A 25,566-nucleotide genomic window follows, 5' to 3' on the forward strand; every position below is an offset into this window, starting at 1 on the left:
TAATAATAGGCTTATTTCCATATCCTAAGGAACTAGTCCATATTGCCTATGTCCTGTTCTCTCAACTAATTAAATAATTAGTAGGCCAATCTCAGGTGTTCTGTTTTAATTCTAGCTGGATTGGAGTTTTGAATAAGCTTTCAAATCAAACCTAACTCCAAAGTCTTATATTTTCTAGTAGACTTCTAGCCAAACTATGCAAATTCTTGATTGCAAGTTTGCACAGATTTGAAAATTATTTTGCCAGGTAACAGTAGGAACACAAGTCTGTTTTAGAAATATAGGACGGAAAGCACCTATATTCTTAGCATTGATGCTAAGCTGTATAAGTCATCTAGTTAGTCCAGTATTATCTTATTACTATATATGTCACTACTGCTTCAAGAGAATACCAAGTCCTTCCTTACTGAAGGTGTATTCTGAAACTGATTCCGTTTCAAGTTTTTTAGATTCTATCTATAATATTAACTGTAAGACACATCTCAAAATTAGTATCAGAATTTTATTCTTTGTTATCATATTAGACATGCCTTTACACAAATGAAAAACCCTCTGGATTAGAAAATAAATTACTTATGGACATATTCCCTGTTCACTTAAATGTAAATAGTGTTTTCCATTTAATGACATTTTACTAAAATAAGAAAAATTTCAATGAAATTTCTTTGTCATAAAGATTAAAATTAAGTAATTGAGTTAGAAATTTTTTTTCATTTTTTTTTGATGAAGCAACAGAAAAAAAAACACATCATTCTGCAACACTTGCAGTCTTGGCAGAATTTCAACATGTTCTTAAATCCTAAAATAAAAATGTCTGTTAGGGAAATGTGAGTAAGATATAAGTCATTAATGACTCATTGCTTTCAGAAGGTGGATAATTGGGTAACTCATATTGTGATTTAAGAATTACGATTTTGATACAAAATCAAATTTAACCATCTTTTCCCTGGCTATAGAATTTTTTCCTGTTTGGTTTTACATTTTGTCAGGGAATATTTTTATTTTAAAAATAAATTAAGAATTAATAAGCATAAACAAAAATGTGAAACCTTTTCTGAACTAAAAGACTACATAAGTATTTCATTAAATCCAAATTTCTAATCTCATGGGGTTATAAATTGTTTGAATTTATTGCAGAAAGCCGTGTTTAATGTGTATATCTTTCATTTTAACAACAGTGTTCAGTTTTTAATATTCTATAAAATGACGATATACTATCCAATTTTAAGTTGCTAGAAAGAGTGAAAATGCAGTTGGCTTCTTTCCTGGAAGATCCTCAGTATCAAGACCAGCATTCTTTGCATACAGAGATCATAAAAACATTTGGAAGAGTTGGCCCTAATGCAGAACCCAGGTTCCGAGATGAGTGTAAGTTGCATTTTTCTGAATTTTCCTGAATTGCCAGAAGCTTCTTGAGAATTTGTCACATGTTAAAGTCTTGCCTGTACTTTATCTTTTGTGTGCTGAAAACTGAACTCAAAACAAGTTATTATGAATTGATCATCATAATTTAGCATCAAAAGTTGCTAAATTATCCATGCTCAATGAATATAGAAAATTTCAACACACATTGAGGCAGAAAGACATACATATACATACACACGTATATACATACCATTCAAGTTCTGTTAACTATTAACTACATGAATGCTTTATTCCACAAAACCCCCACACCCCTATTCCTATACTATATATTACCATATATTTGTTACATAGTATATATTTGGAATACTATATATCAGTTGCTTTAATACATGTGAAAAGTGACTCTAAATTTCACATTATTATAGAATCACTTCTTAACGATAGCTGATTGCAAAGTACTCTGCTGCCTTGTGTTTAGAGAGTTTTTTATTATTCATAAGGAAATTTTCTATTTCTAGACATGTTCTTATGAAAACTATGCATTTCTCCAACTTATGCTGCCAGCATGACACACCACTTTGTTTTAATGCAGTTTGTGGATCTGCTAAATGGTCTGCATGATTATCTGATAACACATTTTCTCCAGTTTCTCTTTTTTTACTGTGGTCCCCAACCTTTATGACAACAGTTTCTTTGGGTACCATCAGTCCATCCAGAAATTATTACTCCAGAAACACATCAGTTATCACTGCTATACTTTAGCCCTTTTATTTTCAGCAATTTGACATGCTTTAGAGAGGGTCACAAAACTCAACTTGGTTTCTAATACAGAGTTGAATTCTCCAATAAACTAGTTTATGCACATCCATCCTGATATTATTTCTTACCATTTTTAAGATAAGAGTAATCAAAAAATATTAAGTCAGTATTCAGGCTGCAAGATCTGAAACATCTGTTGAGGGTATGGACACTCACCACACTTCAGAAAGAGTCTTGTCACTGTGTAAGTGTGTTCACAATTAACCAACCAATGAAAAAGGGTTGATATTTTAGTTTTGTAGTAGGGCTAGTCTCACATGTGGTAACATCAAATTGACAAATGATTTTAGTAGGAGCTTTGAAGGTGCTTTAACTTCATTGAGGCTGTAATTGCTCTGAAGCAAAAAAATAACTCTTGGCTCCTGGACTAAGGGAATAGGATAAATAGTATTGGGTCTTTAGGTTTTGCTGTGTCATTGAGTTAAAAACTTCTCAAGCATCATCATTCAAAAGAAAAAAATTTTATCATCTATGAAGAATCAATCTGGATTCCTATGCTTTTGTTATATCATCAGAGTCTTTTGTTCTCAGAATTCTAGGACTATGATTATTTCTCAAAGCATAGTGTCTATATCTTAATGTCTCTAGAATTTTCAGGAACTTTTAAAAATAATCACACTACTTCATATAACAATGTTATAGAGTAGATGCATACCTATGAAATTTGTAGGATTTGCATAACAAGGAACTTTCTTCTCAAAGTGACCCTAAATTAACAGTTAAAAGTAGATTTAAGATTTAGGATAGAAATTCCCACTGCTTGAACAGATACAGCAAATCACTGTCCCTGACAACTCCTGCAATTTACCATATACATGCAAATATATTTCATACAATCTCACATTCTGATACAATCAGAATAGTTTTTAAGATAAAAATCCCCCCACCTTTTTTAAAATTTTATAGTGAAGTAGCTTATTTTTTACTTTAAAACTTTACCCTTATTGACCCTATATGTCAATAAGATTAATAGTAATACAAAATTCAAATAAAAAGGTATGCAAAATTTTTATTTAACTGTACTCAAACAATTCCCTTTGGGAGTTTAGAGGAAGGATAGAGATTTTGGGGTAGTAATGTCTTCCTTGGAGAGTAGCATTTTAGGTACTTAGATTATTTGTCTCTTAATTTCTTAACTAATAGATGATACTAGTTCTTCCATTAGCCCTTGTTTTTCCAATTCTTAGTTATCACAGGAGTTTTGGTTGCAATTTTTAAGAACTAGTTGTTTTATCTGAAACACTATGCAGTTAGTTTGTTTTCAGCTATTTATAAGGCTCTCTAAAAATAGTCATACCCTAAAACTTTGCTAAAGGATCAATTTTCCATTGCAAATCACTTTTTTTCTTGGTTCCTTATTTCATATCTGAGCACATTTATTTACAAAGAGGAAAAGATTCCCTTTTACTTTAACTGCAGGATCTACCACAAAATATTTTTTTAAAGTTTTCTGAAATACAGTTTTATAAATTCTCCTATCGATTTATCTTTATTTTAGTTGTGATTTTAAATCTTTGTCCAATCTGTCCTGAAGAGGACAACTTCTACAGTTGTTTTGTTATGTATTTCCTATTCTTTTTCCACTGAAGATCAATTTTAGAATTATGCTAACCTTGGCTACTAAACTTTTTTTTGGTCTTTAGTATCCTACTGCTTTTAACCATTTAAATCCATTTGATAGATTAACAATTAAGTAATTAGAACGGATGTGGTAGCCCAGGATAATATATGTATAGTGAAATCTTGGATTCTATAGTATATTTTTATATTCCTGGGAATTAGGAGGATTCTTACATACAGCCTTTAACTTCTATAGATTTGTATTTTAGTCAAACATTTTTATGGAATATTGTACAGTATGATCATTGTATTTTTTAGAAAAAACTGAGGAAAGGTCAAAGACATAGGAACAAGAAAGGGGCCATGCATAATTAGATCAAAATGTAAGAAAGGTGAGTTTCAGGTTTGGGCAGAAGTGAACTACAGTCTTTGGAAGAAACTAAGCCATCTCCAAAGAATCCTACTTTAGTGCGAAATGATATTCAGAAAACAGAATCTTAGGCACCAGGGTTGCTCATTGCAACTGCATTGGTTATTATTTCTTCAGTCATTGGTTTTACTTAGTAGTAGGTTATCTGCATTAATGAAACTTTACATTATTCTTTGAGGGTATTGAACCCTCAGAACTTAAAAATTTAGCCACCAGTGCCTTTTGACATTGTTCTTTGTGAAGCATTTTGGAAACTAAAGGTAATAATGTTGTGAGGGAGTCAAATGACATATTACTGAAGAAGAATAAGTGTATTATACTTATCTCTTGTAAGAATGGTAATGTTTTTATTGAAAATCTTATTTGTAAGGACAAATAACACAAGATATAGATTGTTCATACTTGTGTGTGTTTCTTTTTTTTTCAGATTGGAAAAGTGAATTATAGTGAGACCAAAATTACCTGTATGCATCCCATCAATTAGTTAATAATGACAATAATAAATAATCTGTTTCTCCCAATCCTAGATCACTTTTGTTTTGAAAAACATACTTTCTTCTTAGTAAGAAAAAGAAAGCATAAAATGTTGATAATCTTTTGAAAGCATCCAGCAGTAAAAAATGGAATTTTAGAAATTAAAATGGTAAATCTTTTGTGAAGTATGAGGGTTTCATATGCATGTTTGGGATAAAAAGGTAACAATTTCTTTTGCCTTTTTCAGTTGTTATACCGCATTTGCATAAATTAGCCTTGGTGAACAACTTACAAATTGTGGATTCTAAAAGACTGGACATTGCTACCCATCTTTTTGAAGCCTACAGTGCACTTTCCTGTTGTTGTATCCTTCCTTTATCAAAGTGTATCTACTTTTGTGTAACCAATCAATGAACCTTAGTTGTAGAAGATAAAATGAAATGTTTAATTGTTGGTATCCAGTGGAATACTATGAATTTCTCTTACAGAGTTATCACTTATTAGAAAAGTACAGGGACAACTAGGAGAAAACTGAAATCATATAAGCCCACTTCAACTCTATATCGTAAATAATTAAACTAAGACTTAAAGATGATAGTGACTTTTTCTGTTTTATAATTAAAACCAAAACTGTGACCAGAACAAAGAAGTTTAGCTCCCCCTCCCCCATTAAATATTCTCTTATGCCTAGTAAAATAAAACTAAGAGGAAGTAAAGATGGGCAAAGTGAACACCGACTTCCTGGCTGTCTTATTGAAAGGCAGAAGAGTTCAAAAAAAGGGAAATAAGAGATTGAAAAAAGTGGAAGGCGAAATATTCAAACAGAATAAATCTGCATGGTAGACAACAGAATCAGAGAACAGTGATAATAAAGGAATCAGAATCAGAAAAAATGATGAGAGGTTCCTAATGATTCACAGGAAAAAAACAAAGAAAAGATTAAGTTTTTCAGGTTTATGATATATGGTTCAACATTGTTAATACCAGTTCAAAGTCACAAAGTAAACAGATACTTTTAAATAAGATAAATGTATTCTAAAATACCACAACACCATTGGCACTGGATTTTTGACCAGAAAAGAAAATACCAATGGGAGGTTATTTTTGTTCAGAATAAAATAGAAAAAGTAGAAAAGAAGAGGTGTCTATTAAGGAACTACATGTCCTTTTGAAAATATTAAAACTTTAGATAGTTGGATTTATTAATGAGTATTTTATTTTTGGAATCTACTACAAATGTCCAAGTCATATGGATGATGTAACTCCATGTTCTTTGGAATATAGATTATGAAGTGGACAGAAGTACCCTGAAATGTAATATTGTACCTCAACCATGTGTGTCATCTGTAAATTTACTTCCACTAAAAGGAGAACTTACTATCATTCCTGATTTATCTTTTTGGCTCTATCAACTTTGAAAAAATAGAGGAAGCAAAATGAGGAACTGATATTCTGAATTAGCAAGGAAGAATTCTTTAACAATGGAGAAGTTACAGAATCCCTGCAAGAAAATAGTAATAACACTGTCAGGGTTTCTTATGTTCATTAGACTTTGAAGCTCTGTTTAAAACTTAAGCAAAAACTCACGTATAATCTTAGTAGAACGTTTCTAAAAGAATGTGCCAAAAAGAAAACAAAAAAATAAAAAATTTTAGCTTTATAAAACCAAATTTTCCAAGTGGCACTGGTTTGTGAAGAGCATAGAAATCTATGTAGAAAAAATATTATCATGCATTTCAGTACACACAGATTGTTCCTAGGATAAACACAGTATAAGGTTTTTACAGCAATACGGTGAAAGGAAGAACCCTCCTAACAGTAGTACTTGTTCAGATACTAAATTCATTATTGCCCAAGTCAGTTCTGCTGTCCCACAACTTTCTAAGCTGATTAGAATGTTTATTCCTCTCAATACTGACATCATATTTTAATAGGGACATAGACATTTTTAAATGTGTAACATTTGGCACAATAAGAAGTCACGAAGTCAAGTTTAAGAAAGGTTGGAAGAAATTTAGAAATGTTTAACCTGGAGAAGGAATAGCTGGAAGATGAAGAGATATTTTGACAGTTGGAAGCACCTGAAGGTTAGAAGGAAGGCTAGGTACTCTGTAGCTAAGGTATAGAGCTAACATTTAACAAGTGGAGATTACAGAGGCTAGTTTTGTTTATGGGGAAAACTTTCTAATTGAGCTATAAAATTGCATTGATCTCCCTTATGAAATCTAAATGTGCTTTCATTGTGAGCAATCAGAACCCTTTTAACCATCATTCACCAATGAGTTAGAGAGTTTCAAGTAGGAATAAATGACCTGTTATATTTGCAGTCCTTGAAAGACTATGATTCTTTGGGGAAATGATAGGTCCCAACAGTGAGCAGAAAGGAGAAAAATCTTTCCTCTTTTCTCTAAATAAAGCCATCTTGAGCTTCTTAATCCATGCCCATATTTCTTAGATCACATGCTACTGATCCAAAAGTCACTCACAGTTTTATCTTTGTGGTACTTTCCCCATATCTGTTAAACAAACCTACATAATCATTAAGTTGCAGATTTTTAGTACCTATTGAATTTATAAGTCACTCATTATAGGAGCTTTGTACGCAGTTTTTATTTAAAACTGTATTTTCAAGGAAATGTTTATATATTACCCTGATTTTTTCCTGATAAATTCATTGTAACTTTTTTCAAAAATAATTAAGCCATCTTTCTAAGGAAACTTATTTACTGGCATTTTTTAAAATTTTAATGTGGTATAATCTTTTGAAATAACTATTTTTAAATGGATAATAGCTAGAATAAGGTGAAAATGCACCAGAATTGATGTGAGTGAACAAGGTGAATTATTTTCTTGACAAATACATCTGCTTTCCTGATTCTTTAGAATGTCAAGATAATCAACTCAAGATGAGCAGGAACTCTTAAGTGATACTTAACTGATAGCAAAAAAAGTCTTATTACATCAAAAACTCTGTTATCCAATTCTGTCAGAACCAATAGAGGGTCAGTTAAACAGGATGATTAAAACAAGAACCCAAGAAAATGATATAAATCTTAGATAACTTATTTTAACTTCAAAGTATACATGTATTTTCTTTATCAATCTTGATATAGAACTGAGACATTTCTTTTATGTGAATCTCAGTATAATTAAACATCTATCTTAGATAACCACATCCATAATGCATTTGTGTAAAATTTAGAGATGAAACTTCTCTTAGTAGGATCCAGAAACATTTCTGATACTAAGTATAGAATATTCTTAGATTTTTATGTTTTTCCCAATCTTTTACACGTTTGCTTCTTATTATTGGTGCATTGTAATTTATACAAAATAGTGGGATTCCTTGTGAAACACTGTACAGCACTTAGTAACAAATGCTTTGAGCAGTTTATTGGTATTTTTCCCCAAAATTTTCAACTTAATTGTTGTGGAAACATTAATTTTCTTTTCATATTTACTTCATACACATTTAAATACTGATTAGGTTTCATGATTTCATTGCCATACTCCTTTCATACATTTACATAGCATATAATTGAATTATGGGATACGAGGATGAATGCCACTGAGATAAATAGATTTGTGAGAATCAACACAGTTGACTCTTGCTGTGTAACTTGCTCCAAATGAAGAATCATACATGAAGAGCCTACTTACTTACTCTGAGTATCAGTATGCCATAATCATCACTTCAGAAGGCTTTATATACAGCCTCTACTGTTCAGTTGAACATTTGGTCAACTAAAATTTCCTTAACTAACTTCTCTTAAGTCATTTCAGAGGATTTAATGGTAAATCACTTTTTACCAGGCCTCAGATGTTTACGGACTGACATGGAACATCTCTCTCCAGAACATGAGGTGAGCCACTGTGATTATCACTGCCTTGTGTGTATGTTTCAGTGTCTCCTGTGTAAGCTTTTATTACTGTTGATGTAAGACTTGATTGTGATATGGTGTGTTTTTTTACAAAATTTAGCTCATTGTTATTAATGGATTTATTTACTAGTTGTGATACGTCAAGCAACTTCTTTAACATCTTTGAAGCCTCTGCTTAATTCTCTGAAGTAGGAATAACATGCTCACCTTCACTTTCATTATTAAAAATTTAGTAAGATTAACATTGGTGAAATGTCTTACAACTGTAAAATGTTAATTATCTCTGTCAACTTTCTTAACAGCCAAGTTTGTATTTTCTGTCTCCATTTAAAACTCTGTCATTTCTTGCTCTTTGCCTTCTGCTTCCTCTATCATTTGTATCCTTAAGCTATTTTTCTTCTAACTTTTCCTATTATATTTGACTTTTTTCTCCTAAATAAAACAAAAATTTCCCTTCATTGTTCCCCATATCTCTTTTTCTTCCCAATAGTCTGTACCCACTCTTTTCAACTTCCACGCGGTCTATTGGTTCATATGCCTACTTGCACATCAGATCCTTAATTAGCCTCTTCCCAATCTTCCAAACACTCCTTCATCTCCTTCAAGTTTTTGTTTAAATCTCATGTTTTCCTGAAAGCCTACCCTGAACTACCTTATCCTTCCTAATACACTTTATCCTATTTAGTGTTTTTTCCACTTCTCATACATAATTTGCCTATTTTTTGTGTTTATTGTGTTTTTCCTCTATAAGGACATAAGCTCCACCAGGAGGAAATGTCTGTTTTATTTTCTCTATCTTCAGTGTCAGTAAATATTAGTTTATTGGCCTCCATGCCCAAAACATGAGCCAAGAATATTCAGGAGAGCTGTTGAGTTTCTGGAGTGGTTTCCAGTCAATCAGAGCAACCCCTTCAATCCCCCGCCCTTTCCATCACTCACTTAGCCTTCCTATAAGAATGATGTTAAGTAACAGACACTTAGCCTTTCATCAATTATATTTTAGTAGTCATAGCACTGTACCTATTTTAAGCTCTAGACATTAAAATAGAACATCTTGTTTTTGTAACCTGGAGAAGGCAAAGATATGTAGAACAGTATTTATTGAGAAATTATGGGTGTGTCATAGTATATGCATATGTTAAATGTATAGATATCTGCACATAAAGTTTACTTTTAACATTAGATAGTGGGAAAAGCCATGGGAGAATATTAACCAGACTTAGAAAGAAACATTATGAAAATAAATTATTGTTAAGTGATTAGGTTTGGGGGTGGGTAAGCCAGGGGATGCTGGGGATTTGACCCAGGGCCTTGCACTATACCCAGCCCCCAGACTGAGATCTTTTAAAATTGTTCCTGTACCTAGTCTAGGAATCTAATATGAATCCTTTAACAAAATAACTGCCAACATTTTAAATTTTTAATTAATATGTTAATTTATGGGAATACTAAAAATTTAGTTAAGACTTTAGATAAAATCATGTTTTACTCTGTAAACTGTATTTCACGAAAGTCATTTTTTTTAATCAGGTTATTTTAAGTTCCATGATAAAAGAATGTGAACAAAAAGTAGAAAACAAGACTGTTCAAGAGCCGCAAGGGTAAGACATTCTTGTTTAAGGCTTCATATTAACCTTAGTTTCTCTATCTAAACTTGTTATCCATGGTTATAATGTTTCATGTTTTATTATTTTGTAGTCATTTATTTGGAAGACAAGAAAATTATTCAGTTCAGCTGTTCTTTGAATGCTTGTCCATAAATCAACTCATCAGAAGTATCTGGGGAATTTAAAACTCAGATCTCATCCCAGTGCTTTGTACCCTTCTCTCAATATTGTGATTCAGCCTAGGAATGTTTACATTTAATAGTCTCCAAAGAGATTCTGCTAGGTAGCTAGATAGCGGACTCATTGATCAAAACAGTATCTAGGAATGTGTGTCAGAAGTTGTAAGATATAGTAGTTTACTCCATAAATGATTGTAAATTTGGGAAGATCCTAGCCAAACTAATGCTTCTAAATAAGCAATGAAATTAAAATGTGACAAGCCAGGCATGATAGACAAGCAAAGCTTGGTGGCTATTACCTATAATCCCCACTACTCTGGAGACTAATGCAGTTAGAGACCAAGTCAGGCAACTTCATGAGACCCTCTATAAAAATAAAATAAAAAGGGCTAAAAATATAACTCAGTAGTAGAACGCTTGCCTAGCATGCATGAAGCCCTGGGTTCAATCCCCAGTACTAGAGGGGAAAAAAAAAAAGTGAACACAGATGAGGAAGAGTAATGTTAGGCATTCAGAAAAGGAATAATTTATAAATAGACTGTGTGTACTTTAATTCTTGTTGAAGTAACTTTGGGTGATTAATTTTAAATGGACTCAAACATTTAAGAAAAAACTCCCAAGTCTTTCCTTTAAGTGTGACTGTCAGAAATAAGTTTCATCCCAGCTACTCTTTCACACACACATACACACAGTGTCTTGTCTCTTTGATATAACAGAACCCTTTTTTTTAGCTTACTAGGATAAAAGGAGGTCTTCTCCAAACATACCTCCCATTTCAGTAGTGGAGGATTCAGACAATAATAGGAGCTAACTAGGCACAGTGGCCCATGTCTATAGTCCCAGTAACTCTAGAGGCTAAGGCAAGAGAATTGCAAGTTCAAGGCCAACCTCAGTAACTTAGCAAGACCCTAAAGCAAAATTGCAAAATAAATTTTAAAGGACTGGGAATGTAGCTAAGTGGTAAAGCAGTCCTGGGTTTGATCTTCAGTACCCCAAAACAATAAAATAGTAGTAGTTTAATGAAACATAGATTTCTGATCTAAACAAAATCTCCAAAATAAACACTAAAGCAAATACTTAAATTGATTTATTACATATTAAATATCAAGGACTGGGGTTGTGGCTCAGTGTTAGAGCATTTGCCTAGCATGTGTGAGGCACTGTGTTCAGCACCACATAAAAATAAATAAATGAAATAAAGGTTCTGTGTCCATCTATAACTAAAAAAATTCATACATTAAAAAAATCAAGATTATTTGGTGCCTTCAGATTATTACTTTAAAATGTGAAAATTTTTGGAAAAATTAAGAAACCTTTCTTAAGAAATACATTTTAAATGAAATTTCATGGATCTACATGTAGGAATGTAAAAAAAAGAAAAAATATTTTTGTAAAAGTTTGCTTTTGCTATATATGACCTTTCTTTTAAAAATTAAAAAAAGCTTTACTTGTATAATCATGTTTTTCCATGTTATTCAGATCATCTGTATTGTTACTGATTTTTAGAGAATTTCCATTAACCCAAGAATGATTCCCATGTCTTAATCACCCAACTTCAATACTTATCAACTCAGTTTTATTTACATTTACTTCTCTCTCCTATACACTGGTATATATCTTTAAAAGATAATCAGTATTTTTGAAAACATAAAACAATAAAAATATCATTATTGCAATAACAATAACTCCTTTATGCCACCAGTTCTTTGATCCCCATTCAAATTTTGAATTTTTTCATGAATATTACCTGATTTGTTGTTTATTTTTTTTCCTTATAGTTTGTTCTTGAGTCAAGATCCAGATGAGTTCCATATATTACATCTGGTTAATATGTTAAATCTCTTACTCTGTAGATATAAGGTTCCCCTCCTCTTTAATTCATCATAAAATTTGCTTGTGGAAGAAACTGGGTCATTTGTCCTTGAGAGTTTTTCAGTTTAAATTTTGCTGACTACATTTCCCTTAGGTTGTTTAACATGTACTTCTGTATTTCCTGTAAATTTGGCAGTCGGGTCTAGATCTAGAGACTTAATCAGATTCAGGGCATATTTCTTTGTTTCTTTGGGCAAGACTGCTTCATAAGAGATGGTGTGTTTTCCTCATAAGACAGATAATGTCTGCTTCTTTCCTTTTTTGGTAATGTTAACAAGTTGTTAGTGACTAAAACCTTGTTTCACTAATTCATTAGAAGTTACAAAATATAATACTCTCTGATTCTATCATTCCTATCTCATATATGAACTAGAAAAGAAAAGAAAATTTTACCCCATATGTACTACTGTGACCCAGTGGGTATCTTTTGCATAGTAAAGACAAAATAAATATTTGGGTTTTTTTATTTACCAATTTTCAAAATAACAAATTGATTAACTCTCTGATGAGTGAATACTACATAGTTGTTTTTAAATATCATTATGAACTCATGTATTTAAATATATTTGATATTGTTCATTGAGTTGCATTATTCTACTTGATGCACAAGTTATTCTGTCTTTACCATTTGCCAGTTCAAGCCCTTTCAGGTTGACATGTAAGTCCTATTGACATGGCCCTTTTTGCAATCTGGTATGACAATATCATGACCATACTTTTGAAGCATAAGTGTTGGAGAGTGTGACAGTTGCAACTTTGTGTATAAATTGTTCTGAGTGATTTAAAAAACTTTTTTTTTTCATCAAGATTTGCAAAACTTAATGACATGGATTTTTTTTCAATTATACTCTAAGTAAAACTATGTTTCAAAATATTTTGTATTTAGTAAGAGAGTTTTCTTTAAACAAGTAGGAAAAATATTAAATGTTAATCTTTAACTTAACTCATTTCTGTAATAAAAGCATATGTGTGAAAACATTAACCATATTATCAGTCAGTAGATCTACAAAAGGGAAACAATAGAATTTGGGCATGATTCCATCAGGAAGCTCACAGTCTTGTAGTGAATTAAGGCATTTACATAAATTTAATAGAACAGAAACTTGAAAATACCAAATAAAAGAAAGGAAGTATATACTGCAGAAATGAGAGGAAATGATATAGTTTCTCATGTGCAAGAATTTCTTCATTTGGAGCAATGTACTCAGGATTGGAGATAAATAAATAAAAATAAATAGATAACTTTGCCCTCCAATAACTTACATTAGAGTAGAATTAGACAAGATATGGAAATGGCATTGTGGTCCCTGTTATAGGTAATATAATAAATCCATGTTGAAATTATACAAAGGACAGCCTGGAGAAGTTTAGTGGAGGACCTTGGGAGCCTCAGCTCTATCATACCTGTGCTCCCTCATATCTTCACACAGGAAGTCCATCTGCTTAGAATATTCTTACTCTGTCTAGCTACTTCCTATTGCTTCTTCAGGCCAAAACTTGGCTGTCACCTTTTCATGGAAGCCTTCCTTCACTCTGTCCTCCTCTGAAGTCTCTTATAGATCAAAAGTAAAAGAAGAAAACCTTGAGCAGTAAAGAAAACTGCTTTTAAGTTCTAAGTAAGAATGGGAGCAGATAAAGGTATTAATATCTGTGAACTACTCTGCTAATTGCTATGACCGAGTAGTAAATACAACATCAAATTAATTGATTGTGATAAGCATTTTTTCCCAAGGAATAGAATCAATTAAAAAAATAGTATATCTCTTTTACTTAGTAAGGATGAGTATTTCTTTATAGATACTTGTTACCTGTATGTGCAATAGATCATTGCATAAAAATTTATCTCTTACTGGGAATCTTAATCAGAAAGTTTGAAAGCACTGACCTGCAGGCAGGAAATATAGTGCATAAATATTTTAATACCCTTCTTATATTTATTCAGTATTTAGTAAAAGACATTGAACATTTACCCTAAACTGTTCACAAATGTGCTTGAACAAGCCATAGTGCCTTCCTTCAGGGTAGTCACAAATGAAGAGGAAAAAGCAGCAGTTCAAAGCATAGATTAAAATAATTTAAAAAGACAAAAAAAAAAAAAATAGGAAAACACTAAAACTGTGCCTATAAATGTCCAGGGAAGAATACAGGATTTTTTTTTTTTTTTTTTTTTTTGAGTATGAACAGTTGACTAGAAGGCAAAAGAAAAATTAAAAAAAAAAAAAAGATCACATTAAAAAAAAAAAAATCGACACTGTGTACAATGTTAAAAGTTACCTGAGAATGGTAGGTAAAGCATAAGTGGGTAAAGATTGGCAGGCACAGAACTTTGTATTGCTGTACTGAGAGGTTGGGACTTTACAGATCAGGAGATAGCAAGGTTTTATAGACAGCAGATACTATTTTAAGCTTTGCAGACCATACTACCTCTGTCACAACAGCTCAGCGAGACTATTATGATAACAGCAAAGCAACTATTGACAATATGTAAATAAATGGGCATGACCCAGTTCCAGTGAACCTTTACAATCACAGGCAGCAGGCAAGGATTTGGCCTGCTACCTGTAGTTTCCGACTCTTAATAACTATGGTTCTCAAGCTTTTAGGGTTCCTTAGAATTATCTGGAGATTGCTGGGCACCATCTCCAGAGATTTTGATTCAGAAGATCTGGGACGGAGTCTGAGAATATGTTTGGCTGACGTGTTCCCAGGTGATGTTGATGCTACTACAGGTCCAGGAACCACAGTTTGAGAAACACTGCTTTTTAGAAGTTGGGTTCTGATTAAGAGAAGCAGTTGGAACAGATTGAAACGCTATCATGGGTTGAGATCAGGTGTCTGTGAGGATTTAAAGGTGGTAGGAAATGACACTTATGAACCAGATAACACTCTAAGCAGTTTTAACAACCTTGATAACAGTTGTCTTAATAACCCTACAAAGTGGATACTATTCCTATTTTCATTGAATAGATGACAAAGAGGTAGGTAACTTGCTCAAACCAGGCTACTAAGTGGAGGATCCAGAATTCAAACCCAAGCTTTGAGGTTCTTGAGACTATGATCTCAACTCACTGCCTGTGTATGGCAGTGAGTTTGAGAAGGTGCATTACAGATGTACCTCAGATGTGAACTCAGGTTAGCCACAGATTTAGAATGAAGGAGAACAGATATAAGAATTCCCAGATATCTGATTTGAACATTTAAATGAATGATATACAATACAACAAAACAGGGCTGGGGAGATAGCTCAGCTGGTAGAGTGCTTGCCTCGAAAGCACAAGGCCCTGAGTTCAATCCCCAGTACCACAAAAAAAAAAAAAAAAAAAGACAATACAACAAAACAGAACTATATGAAGAACAGTTCTGAAGAGGAACATTAAAATTTGGGGTAGAGTTAAGGAAACACTACAGGCAGTTCATTGAGATTTAAGAACTATTAGTTTACGGGTGGTACTTAAAGACTTAGGTTTAGGGAAGTGATAGAAAGATAATAGCACTTGGAAAAGGGGTCAGGTATGGAATTACAGACCAACATTTTAAGATGGAGATGAAAAAAAAGAGCTTATCTGAGTAATAGGCAAACCAGGGTGCTATCAGAATTAAGTAGGAGCCAGGCGTGATGGCACACATCTGTAATCCCAGCAACTCTGAGGCTGAGGCAGAAGGATTGCAAGTTACAGGCCAACCTAAGCAACTTAGCAAGACCCTGTCTCAAAAAATAGGGTCTGAGGCATAGGGTTCAATCCCCAGTTCCAAAAAAAAAAAAGAATCAAGTAGGGATTTCAAAAAGAAGGAATGATCTTTAATTTACAAAATGGAATGGTGTAGGGAAGAGAGAAATAGTCTAGGTCATAAATATTTTAAAGAAGATAGGCCAGATGTAAGATGTTCTATAGGTTCGGAATCAACAGGAAATGGCGACTGATTGGATATGAGTTGCAAAGGAAAAATCTGAGATTTCCTTGAAAACTTGCAATAAAAAAGACACATTACCTTATAAGGCAGCCCATTTCATTTTTAACAACTCTTTATTCTTTTTCTTTTGTTCTTTTTTAAATCTCTCTTTCAAATTAAAGTCTCCCTTCCTAAAATGTCTACTCTCTAAAACAGGTTTTTATCATTTGGAAAAGGGATGGAGGAATGTTACAGACCCCTTTGTAAAACTAATAACAGTTTAAACTCTTCAGAGGAAAATATTACTGTAATGCAGGGATTCTTAACTGAGAGCTTTGTGAAATAGATTCTTCAGTCCTCTACCCCAGATCAAAAGAATCAGAAACACTGGAATTAGGCCTCAGCATTTGGATTTTCAAAATAATTCCCCAGGTTACTATGATGTGTATCAGAAGTCCTATATGGACATATAATGCCTTCATATATATAGTATATATTTCACATATAACATAAGGAGTCATCTGTTAAGTGACGGAAATATTTTCTTCTCTGGGCCAAATATTCTTCATTCCTTTCAATTTTACCTCTTACTGTTTCCTGATTTCTTTACGTGATTGTTGCTCTCCTTTTAGAATATTATTAAAAGGATTCAGAAAAGTCTCCAGAGAAAGATAGGACATGAACTAGGATTTGAAAGATGGGTAAGCAATGGAGAGAAAGATTGAAAGATTTTTGAAAATTGAACATAGACTAGGCAAACCTAACTGAGGGAGAGCCAAGATGTAAGTGATGATGTTGAAAAAAAAAAAAAAGATTGCTACATTTCTTGAATAAAAAGCACATTTTATCTTGCAGACAGTAAATGAACATTGAGGATTTTTGAATTTATATATTAAATTCATATTTAAAATAATTTTTATTGTTGTGGTCCCAGGGATAGAACCCAAGGCCCCATGCAAGCTAGACAAGCACTTTACCACTGAGCTACATTCCTAGCCCATAAGTGACTATTTCAGAAGTTAATCTAATACTGCAAGGAGACCAGATCCAAGACTTACTTTAAGAACAGTAATGAAGTGATGCTTTTAAGGAATAACTACTAATAATTGTGGTATGCTTTTAAATCTCTAGCACTATGCTAAACTATACACTTGCATAATCCTACTAGCCCTATGAGGAAGATACTAGAATTGTCTCCCTTTTACAGATGACGAGATGAAATAACTTTCTCAAAGTCACACAGCTAGTAAATAGCCAAGATTTGGGCCCATCCCAGATTTGATCCTAACTGCTGTTATTGCTTCCTTTAATATAAATGGTGAACATGAAATGCTAACTTAGTACAATACATAAAAATTCCTCTTTTTAAATAGTAGTTTCCCTTTTGTGACACCAATTCAAAATGTACTAATATGTTACTAAAGAAATGAAAAAGTGGACATCTTTGTTTTTTATTGCTTTACTTGAATTTTAAAATTTCTTTCTTAGCTCAATGTCAATTGCTGCAAGCTTAGTGAGTGAAGATACAAAGACGAAGTTTTTGAACAAAATGGGCCAATTGACAACATCTGGTGCCATGTTGGCCAATGTGTTTCAGAGAAAGAAATAGAAGGAAGAAGGAAGCCCCCAATAAACACTAAGATGGACCTCAAGCAGACTGACTCCTTGTACTTGAAGTACTTGCCTTTTTTATTTCCTCAGTTTTATGTTCTTTCGTTATATTTTTATCCTAACCTCCAAAAATATTTGCACTGCTTTTGATTATTGCTGTATATCTGTTGATTTGGGAATTACAACTGTGGTAATAGAAAATTGATTGGTTGGTCTGTACCAAGTCCCTCTTCTATGTTCTTATCTTTGAGAATAATTTTATATATATATATATATATATGTATATATATAGTGAAGAGGTTTTTTTGGTTTTGTTTTTTTTTTATTTTTGGATGGGATATTAGCAAATATCTGTATTATACTCTAAGCTATTCCAATGGTACTTAAAATAATGTAAATTTGAAGTCATTGTTATAAAGTAATAAAAGTGGAGATTACTTAAGTATTTAAATTATGAAAGAATAATGAAGACTTTTTATTGTTTCTTAACTGACTAGAAAGAGCCACCAGCATTACTCTGTGCCTTTTTGGACTTCAGTTTATGTGTTCTGTAGGAATAATGTGCATTCCATTCACACAGTATTTCTTTAGGCTGCTGTGATGAATTTGAATTACAGATCCTACAGCAAGTAGATAATGATGAAACTTCCGACATTTCAGAGCTCTCACGAATATTCTTTAAGTGCTATGTAAACCTCCCCAGCACTTCCATGCATGTAATGGAATCACCTGAGAAAAGACAGCACGTACACATGGGGAGTGATGACCAAGGTGAACTTTGCAAAGTGTGAAGTAGATAGATTTAAATGCTCAGAAAAAAATGTAACTGAGAAGCTAATAATGGTGAATTTTTTCCCAAATCAAAATACAGAACAAAATATGATTTGGACCTGAAAGTTAACACTTGTTTATGTAAAACATTTTCCTTAAGATGTTTTCCAATGATTTTAATTCCATAGGTTATGTTTTTATTGTGTGTGTTACAGAGAAGTACTGAAAGTTAAGGATATTTGGGAACTGCTTTTTTTCCTCTAAACTAAAAGTGATATTGGCTAAATTATTATTGGTTACTTACCACCTTAAAATTTTTCTTAAAGTAACTATTCTTGTGTTTGGTATATTTAAACAGTCTTAAGTTAATATATAGTTCCACTGGGATTTGACTGTTGTCTCTACAGTAATTCAACTTGAAGTAGAAAAGAGTGCTGGAAATAGAAAAGGGGGATTGGTTTGTTTGGTTTGAGGCCTTTTTGAAAAATGAATATTTTGATAAAGAAAATTCTCATTTGAGTACAGTTGATACTCATAGGTGATTCTCATATTTGTTGTATAAACTGGTTTAATACACTTGGAACATAGTTGGACTATATTCACTTCCTGGGAAAGCTAGCTTACCATACATTAAAACTTACAAAATAATTTGCAATAGGCAAAACCATTTAAAAATTTCATTCTTAAATTATTTCTTTTACCTACAGTGAAATAATTGTTGACAAACTAGTCCTTTTGAAAACTGTTGGATTCTAGGCATTCCTGAGAAGTTGAAAGTGGCTACCTTTCATGTCAAAAATGTTGATCTATTATAAATAAAATGTTTTTTGCATACTTGTTTTGTTTGAGGCTATATGTTTTGTTTTCATTTGGAAACACTATATTCAATCAAAAATAAGAAAGCATATATTCATAAAAATATACTTATATTTTAGAAATCTATATAAATTCCTAATACATTTCAGAGATGATTCAAAGAAAAATGTTTAAATTATCCTTTGCTTTGAACTATAATAGAATAATATATCTGTGTATGTTACTAAATGAATAGATATATAGTCTCTCAATATCCATGGAAATTGGTTCCAACCCTCTGCAGATACCAGAGTCCACAAATGTTTCAGTCCTCTATATAAAATGGTATATTATTTGTGTGTGACCCAAGCATATCCTCCCGTGTACTTTAAATTATCTCTAGATTACTTATAATACCTAATACAATATAAATGCTATGGGAATATTAATTTTACTATATTGTTTAGGGAATGCTAACAAGAAAAGAAAGCCTGTATATTTTTGAAATAGAAGCAGTTTTTCTTTCTGAAATATTTTCAATTCATAGTTATGAAATATGTGAACAGAGAGCTGACTATAATGCATTTCTGTTGTGATAATTTTTACTAATTGATGAATCCATGTTCCTAAATGCTAATGACTTTTTAAAGGGCAAAAGCAGTCAAGCCATTCAATATATCTCAAGTGAGTATTCCTTAATTTGTTTTTATATGTCTTAATATCATTAAGATTTCACATTTGGGGAGTGGTGGTTGTTGTTTTAGTAAAATATGGACTTTTTATAGGCAGACACTAATCACTGATTCTGAGTATGTTCTTCTAAAGGGCAATAAAACTCCCATTCTATTTCTTTTTAAACAGAAATAAACTTAGGGTACAAGTTTAAATGTTTGACTTAATAAAAAGATAATTCAAAATCATTTCTGTATTTCCAAAGCAATCCAAAGATTAATTTTTTTCAGAAATCCAAAAGTACCATAGTTAATAATTTACCTGAAGTCTTTAAGTACAATACTTGAGTGGTAGCAAAACGTATCTCCATACATAGGAGTCCTTGACATTCATTTCCATCAAGCTCCCCTTTTGAAAGATTACTTTGCTAAACATCAAATTGACTTTCAACTCGAAAGAAATTGTTACTTAAGTCAAGCCATAGTCATTATAGATTACCCACTGGGCTATGGCTACCATCCTACCTTATACTTTTAATGGGATTCTCAAGTTATGGTGCTATCGAATTTCTCTTTCTTAAAAGCCTCTGATAAAGTTCAGGGTGGTGAAACCAGTATTACTGAATTGTTTTTTCATTATCCCATTTTTCAAGACTACCAGTTTGGGTCATTATTTGAACCCAAGGACATAACTTTTCCCAAATACCACCTTCTGTTGGTCTTTATATTTGAATAACTAACTATAGCTAACATTTTGTACTGGTTACCACTTTCTTAACTGTCCTTTGTGTAAAGAATGTATCCTTAAAGACCTTTGGTAATTAGCATTTCTAATTTCTAAAATTCCCCAGTATAACCAGGTAATAAAATTCCAACTTTAATGTTGGATATTAACTCTTATAAGCCAACTGTACATAAAGTTAGCTTTTCATCTGAATACATGTGTTTGAAAGTTCTGTGTACTTTATAGTACTCATTTTTGTCACTATTTCAGTACATTTTAAAATAGTAGATTAAAGAAATATAATCAAAAATAATAAGTGTATCTGATAAATTTCTGCATATTGGCAAAATAATTAGGTTTTATACTTTTCATACTACATGAGGATGTTCTGCATGCATTTTGTCTATTGAATCAGCACTGTAATTACAGTCTCAGAGTACCACATCTTATCATTCTTACTTCCCCTTCAGGACCAATTATAGGAAACTTTTGATTGCCTTCTTATGATTTACTTTGCTTACATTTTTAAGAAAAATCTTAACATAAAAATTTCTGTTCTCTGTAAGACCACACCATAGTAAGTTCATGTAAACTTAACACAACATAAAAATCTAATTTATTAAGTTTATTAAGTTAAATAATTCCTTCAGTTTAGTACTGTGAGAAATGTAAAGTATTTGCTCTTCTCCAAATAAGAACAAATGTGGAAAATTTTGTCCAAAGTGTAATTTTATAGAAAGGGCTATATTACTAATTTAATTCCTTTTATCCCATTAAAGACTAATCCATTATATTCGCTTCAAGTAAATTATTGTATGAATAAATAGGAGACAATGCAGTAAAATGTATGTTATCTATAAACTGGCATATTGTGCTGTGTTATAGGTATTAAATTCTTTGTCAGTAATGTTTTTTAGGGTGTCATTTGTTAATAGTGATCTTTTTTATAATTTTAACAAATTATTTCCTTACTGGAAAGTAACCCTTTCTTGAACTGTTGATATTTTCAATATTAAAAATTTTCAGGATATGCATTTTCAGTGAGGCAAAATATGCTACAAATATTTTTATATAAAATATATATTGCTGAGTAACGTGAATCTAGAATTTGTCATTGGCTATGACTTTATAGATGCTTAAACTTCATTTCTGATATTTTTTGATAGCTCTTTACATTTATTAGTTTTCTCTATTCATAACCCTTTCTGCTGTGTGTTAAAAAGAAGCCTTGTAGCTGGGCGTGGTGGTGCACACCTGTAATCTCAAGAGGCTCAAGAGGCTGAGTCAGGAGGATCAAGAATTCAAAGCCAGCTTCAGCAACAGTGAGACTCTAAGCAACTCAGTAATACCCTATCTCTAAATAAAATACAAAATAGGGCTGGGATGTGGCTCAGTGGTTGAGTACCTCTGAGTTCAATCCCTGGTTACACCCCCGCTCCCCTGTGGAAAAAAAAAAGTGATTACTTTCATAATGTAAATTGTTTTCTAATTTAATTTTATATGAATTTTTAAAATATGATTATCTTTCTAACAAATTTCCATCCCCAAAGAATATGAAAATGCGTTTTCTGTTAATCACAGGACTTCAGTGAAAATTATATAATAGTAAGCCTGAATGTCAAGGTGAAATTAAAATTTTAAGTCCCCGAATAACTGAAGAATGGATGATCCTCTCTTGCATGTTTTTGTTAAATCTAGTTTTCCAGTAAGTGAATAGGTGATCATGCCATGTACGATTCACCTAAAATCACATTAGAAGGCAGAAGCCACTTTTGATTGCTACTTTTGTCTACTTTAACCTCCCCCAGAATTTCAAAACTAGTGAAGACCAGCAAGGTGAGTTTACTTTTTTTTTTTTTTTACCAAAAACTGTGATTAAACTGAGTAGTCAACTTAAAATTTTCCATTACATGATTTATTGAGGTTTATGATAAAAAGATTTTACCCTTTGTAATTTCATTGATGTCCATTAGTACACATCTTATAAAATCTACTGGTTTCTCATATATGAAAATCAAGACATTCCCCATCTCGAGTCTTTCGTGAGGATAATAATTACAGTGCCACAGGGCTTTGGTAGTGTGACAAAGAAAACAAAGTGGTCTCCAAATTCAATATATGGCATTTACCTCCCAAGACCTGAAGACTTTCATGGCTTCAGCAAGAAATTTGGATTCTAACATTTTTCATTATGGATCAGTGTTTAACTGAAGAGGTTCTTTGGTTTAGAAAACAGTAGAAGACAGTTATTTTCAAGAAATGTCAGTTCCTATTTTCTCCTTTTCATATGAAAGGTTTAGTTACAGGATTATAAAAAGGAGCCTAAAGATTCAAATTAAATATCAAAGGGAGCTAGTTCCTAGAAGGAACAAATGTGTACTAACAGACATGAATGAAAGTACCACTTAGTTTCAGTCTATAAATGCCCTGAGGTTGGCCTTTTCTGACCACCCAAACTAAGTAACTCCCTGTAATTCCTTCCTAGCATCCTGGTACTTAATTTCTTGTTTTTATAATTAGCCTCTTTATCCTTTTCAAATGTCTCTCCACTACTTGAAAAATGCCTGCTATATTATAGGTACTAAACAAACACCGACTGAAGAATTACTGAGTCATTGAACTCATTACCAAGATTACATTACCAAGATTGAACTCATGCAAGATTATGAAATTAAAAGGGTGGTTAATGGGTATAATTAAAAGTTCCCCAAAGCAGCATGAGTCTGCTAAGGACTACATGCCAAACTAATTCTTTTTTTCCCATATTTTTTATTCGTGGACTATAGTTGTACATAAAGGTGCAATTTGTTGTTACATATTCACACATGCACAAAAAAAAATATATATATATATAATTGGCTATATCATTCCCCAGTTAGTTTCCCTTTCCCTCCCCCTGGTCCCTTTCCTCTGTTCTACTGGTCTCTCTTCAGTTTTCATGAGGTCCCACTCCCACCTTTCTTTTCTTTTTTTCCTCTCTAGCTTCCAAAGGTGAGAGAAAACATGTACCCCTTGACCTTCTGAGTCTGGCCTATTTCATTTAACTATAGTTTCTGGTCTAATTCTTACTAACATAATTCTTTTTGATATAAGAACTATTATGTTAATCAGGAGAATGTTTTATTATTGTGCATCTTGACCTAGCAAAATATTTGATTGTTTATCATAGCATCCTTATTTATGTTCAAGGTAGAAAATATGGGCTAGTAAAAGTAAAAATAAGGAGCTGTGCCATGTGCATATGACCTAGAAAGTCATAGAGGTTTATGTTCTTATCTGGCTCTCAGGACAGCCCTTATCAATACACCTCATCACGTTGACCCAGTCGTTGTAAATGTGGAGATGTCATCTTTTCTGAAGATCATGGAGTCATTCATCATGGAGTGCCCGTTTTGTGCTAAGCACAGTGATACATAGAATAAGACTGACACAGAACCCACCTTCAGAGAACTTATAGCCAGGCTAGCAAAAACAAGTAGTGAAAGTAGGGCTAAGGATTTACTCTGGTTACAGTGATTATTGTTCACTTTGGCTTCTCTAAAGTGATATTGTACCTATGATTAAGAAGAATAGGTTTTGCCCATGTGGAAACAAGAAATTTTTTTAAAAGAGTAGTCTGTGCATAATAGGCCCTGTATGCTGTGGCTAGGTATTAGAAAGGAAAGCCTTTGAACAGCTCATCACCTACTTTTCTGGCAGGAATAACTGCATAAATAATGAGTGATGACAAAAGTGAGGAAGTAAAGACAAGCTTGGAAAAGTTAGTTTATAATTTTGTTTCAGATTTGTTAAATTCTAAGTGATCATCCCACAGTTGCCTGTGAAATGTCGTGCAAGAAATTAACTAGCCAAAATTGGATCTTAGGAGATCAAGCTTGAAGATAAAATAGAGTCATTGATATTGATATTTGAATAACACCATGGGATGAGATGAAATGGCCTGGGGAGACAGTAACGGTGAAAAAGAGGATCTAAATCCACCCTGGGATGCTCGTATTTGAAAATTTCCGTAGAACAAAAGAGGCTACTAAAGGAGTCAGAGGAGCGGACAGTGAGGTAGGAGGGAAACCAGGAGAGTATGGCATCAAGGAAGCAAAAAGAAGTGTTCAGAGGAGGGGCTGACTAGCTATATCATTTGCTACTATCAGTCCAAATGAGAGTGGATCTGAATTCCTTTGGAAGATTAGCCATAGGTGACTCCAGTAGAGCGTCAGTGGATGATGGAGGTATAAGCATGACTGGGTTGCATTAAGGAGAATATTAACTAGGAATGGCATGTCTTTCAAGACAATTATGAAGGGGAGCAGGAGTACTGGTAGCTAGAAGGGGATATGGAGTCAAAGGAGGGTTTTACTTTGTTTTGTAATAAGAAATTAAATCATGATCATACACTGTTGAGAATTTGGCAGTAAACTGAGAGATGGTGAGAATATGTCAGCAGTAATAACTGAAATGAAATCCTTAAGAAGGCAAGAAGGGGTGAGACTCAGAACCCAAGAGAAAGGACTAGCCGCCATTGTAATAGGAGAGAAGGCAGAGGGTAGACATGCTTGCAGGTGATTGGTAAAATTAACAGTGGGAACATTAGGGGGTTTCCACTTAATTTCACCTATTTTTTGAGTGAAGTCTGAAGCAATGATATTAACTTGACTAGCATATAGGCAGTATTGGAGGCTCAAGGAAAAAAGTTAAAAATGGAATCTTCAGGAATAGCAGAGTGAGTTATGGAAGATACTCTAGGACTGCCAAGAAAAGCCCACTTGAAATTCTTAACTATGAATTTAAAAAGTGGTCAGTTGGCACAATTATTTGCTTTTCTTTTCTCCTGTAAAGATTAGCTGTTCTGGAGCAGTACAGAGGAAAGTGTGACCAGGGCTGTTAGTTCCATGTTCGTAACAGTGTCTCTCTTCATAGGA

The 25,566-nt window shown here is 32.7% G+C and overlaps 1 protein-coding gene across 8 annotated transcripts in view; it reads left to right on the forward strand.

The window, feature by feature from the left end:
• Relch (RAB11 binding and LisH domain, coiled-coil and HEAT repeat containing) overlaps nt 1-19,294 on the forward strand; it is a 102,655-nt gene extending 83,361 nt beyond the window's left edge. For all 8 annotated transcript variants that reach the window (XM_047526303.1, XM_047526304.1, XM_047526305.1 and 5 more), the window contains 5 exons: nt 1,230-1,368; nt 4,896-5,012; nt 8,423-8,511; nt 10,060-10,130; nt 17,567-19,294. In XM_047526303.1, the coding sequence (XP_047382259.1) occupies nt 1,230-1,368; nt 4,896-5,012; nt 8,423-8,511; nt 10,060-10,130; nt 17,567-17,687 (537 nt within the window). In that variant the 3' untranslated portion in view covers nt 17,688-19,294. The remainder of the gene's footprint in view (nt 1-1,229; nt 1,369-4,895; nt 5,013-8,422; nt 8,512-10,059; nt 10,131-17,566) is intronic.
• The last annotated feature ends 6,272 nt before the right edge of the window (nt 19,295-25,566 follow it).

This window comes from Sciurus carolinensis, chromosome 15 (assembly GCF_902686445.1).
Source record: "Sciurus carolinensis chromosome 15, mSciCar1.2, whole genome shotgun sequence".
In the NCBI taxonomy this organism is placed as follows: Eukaryota; Metazoa; Chordata; class Mammalia; order Rodentia; family Sciuridae; genus Sciurus; species Sciurus carolinensis.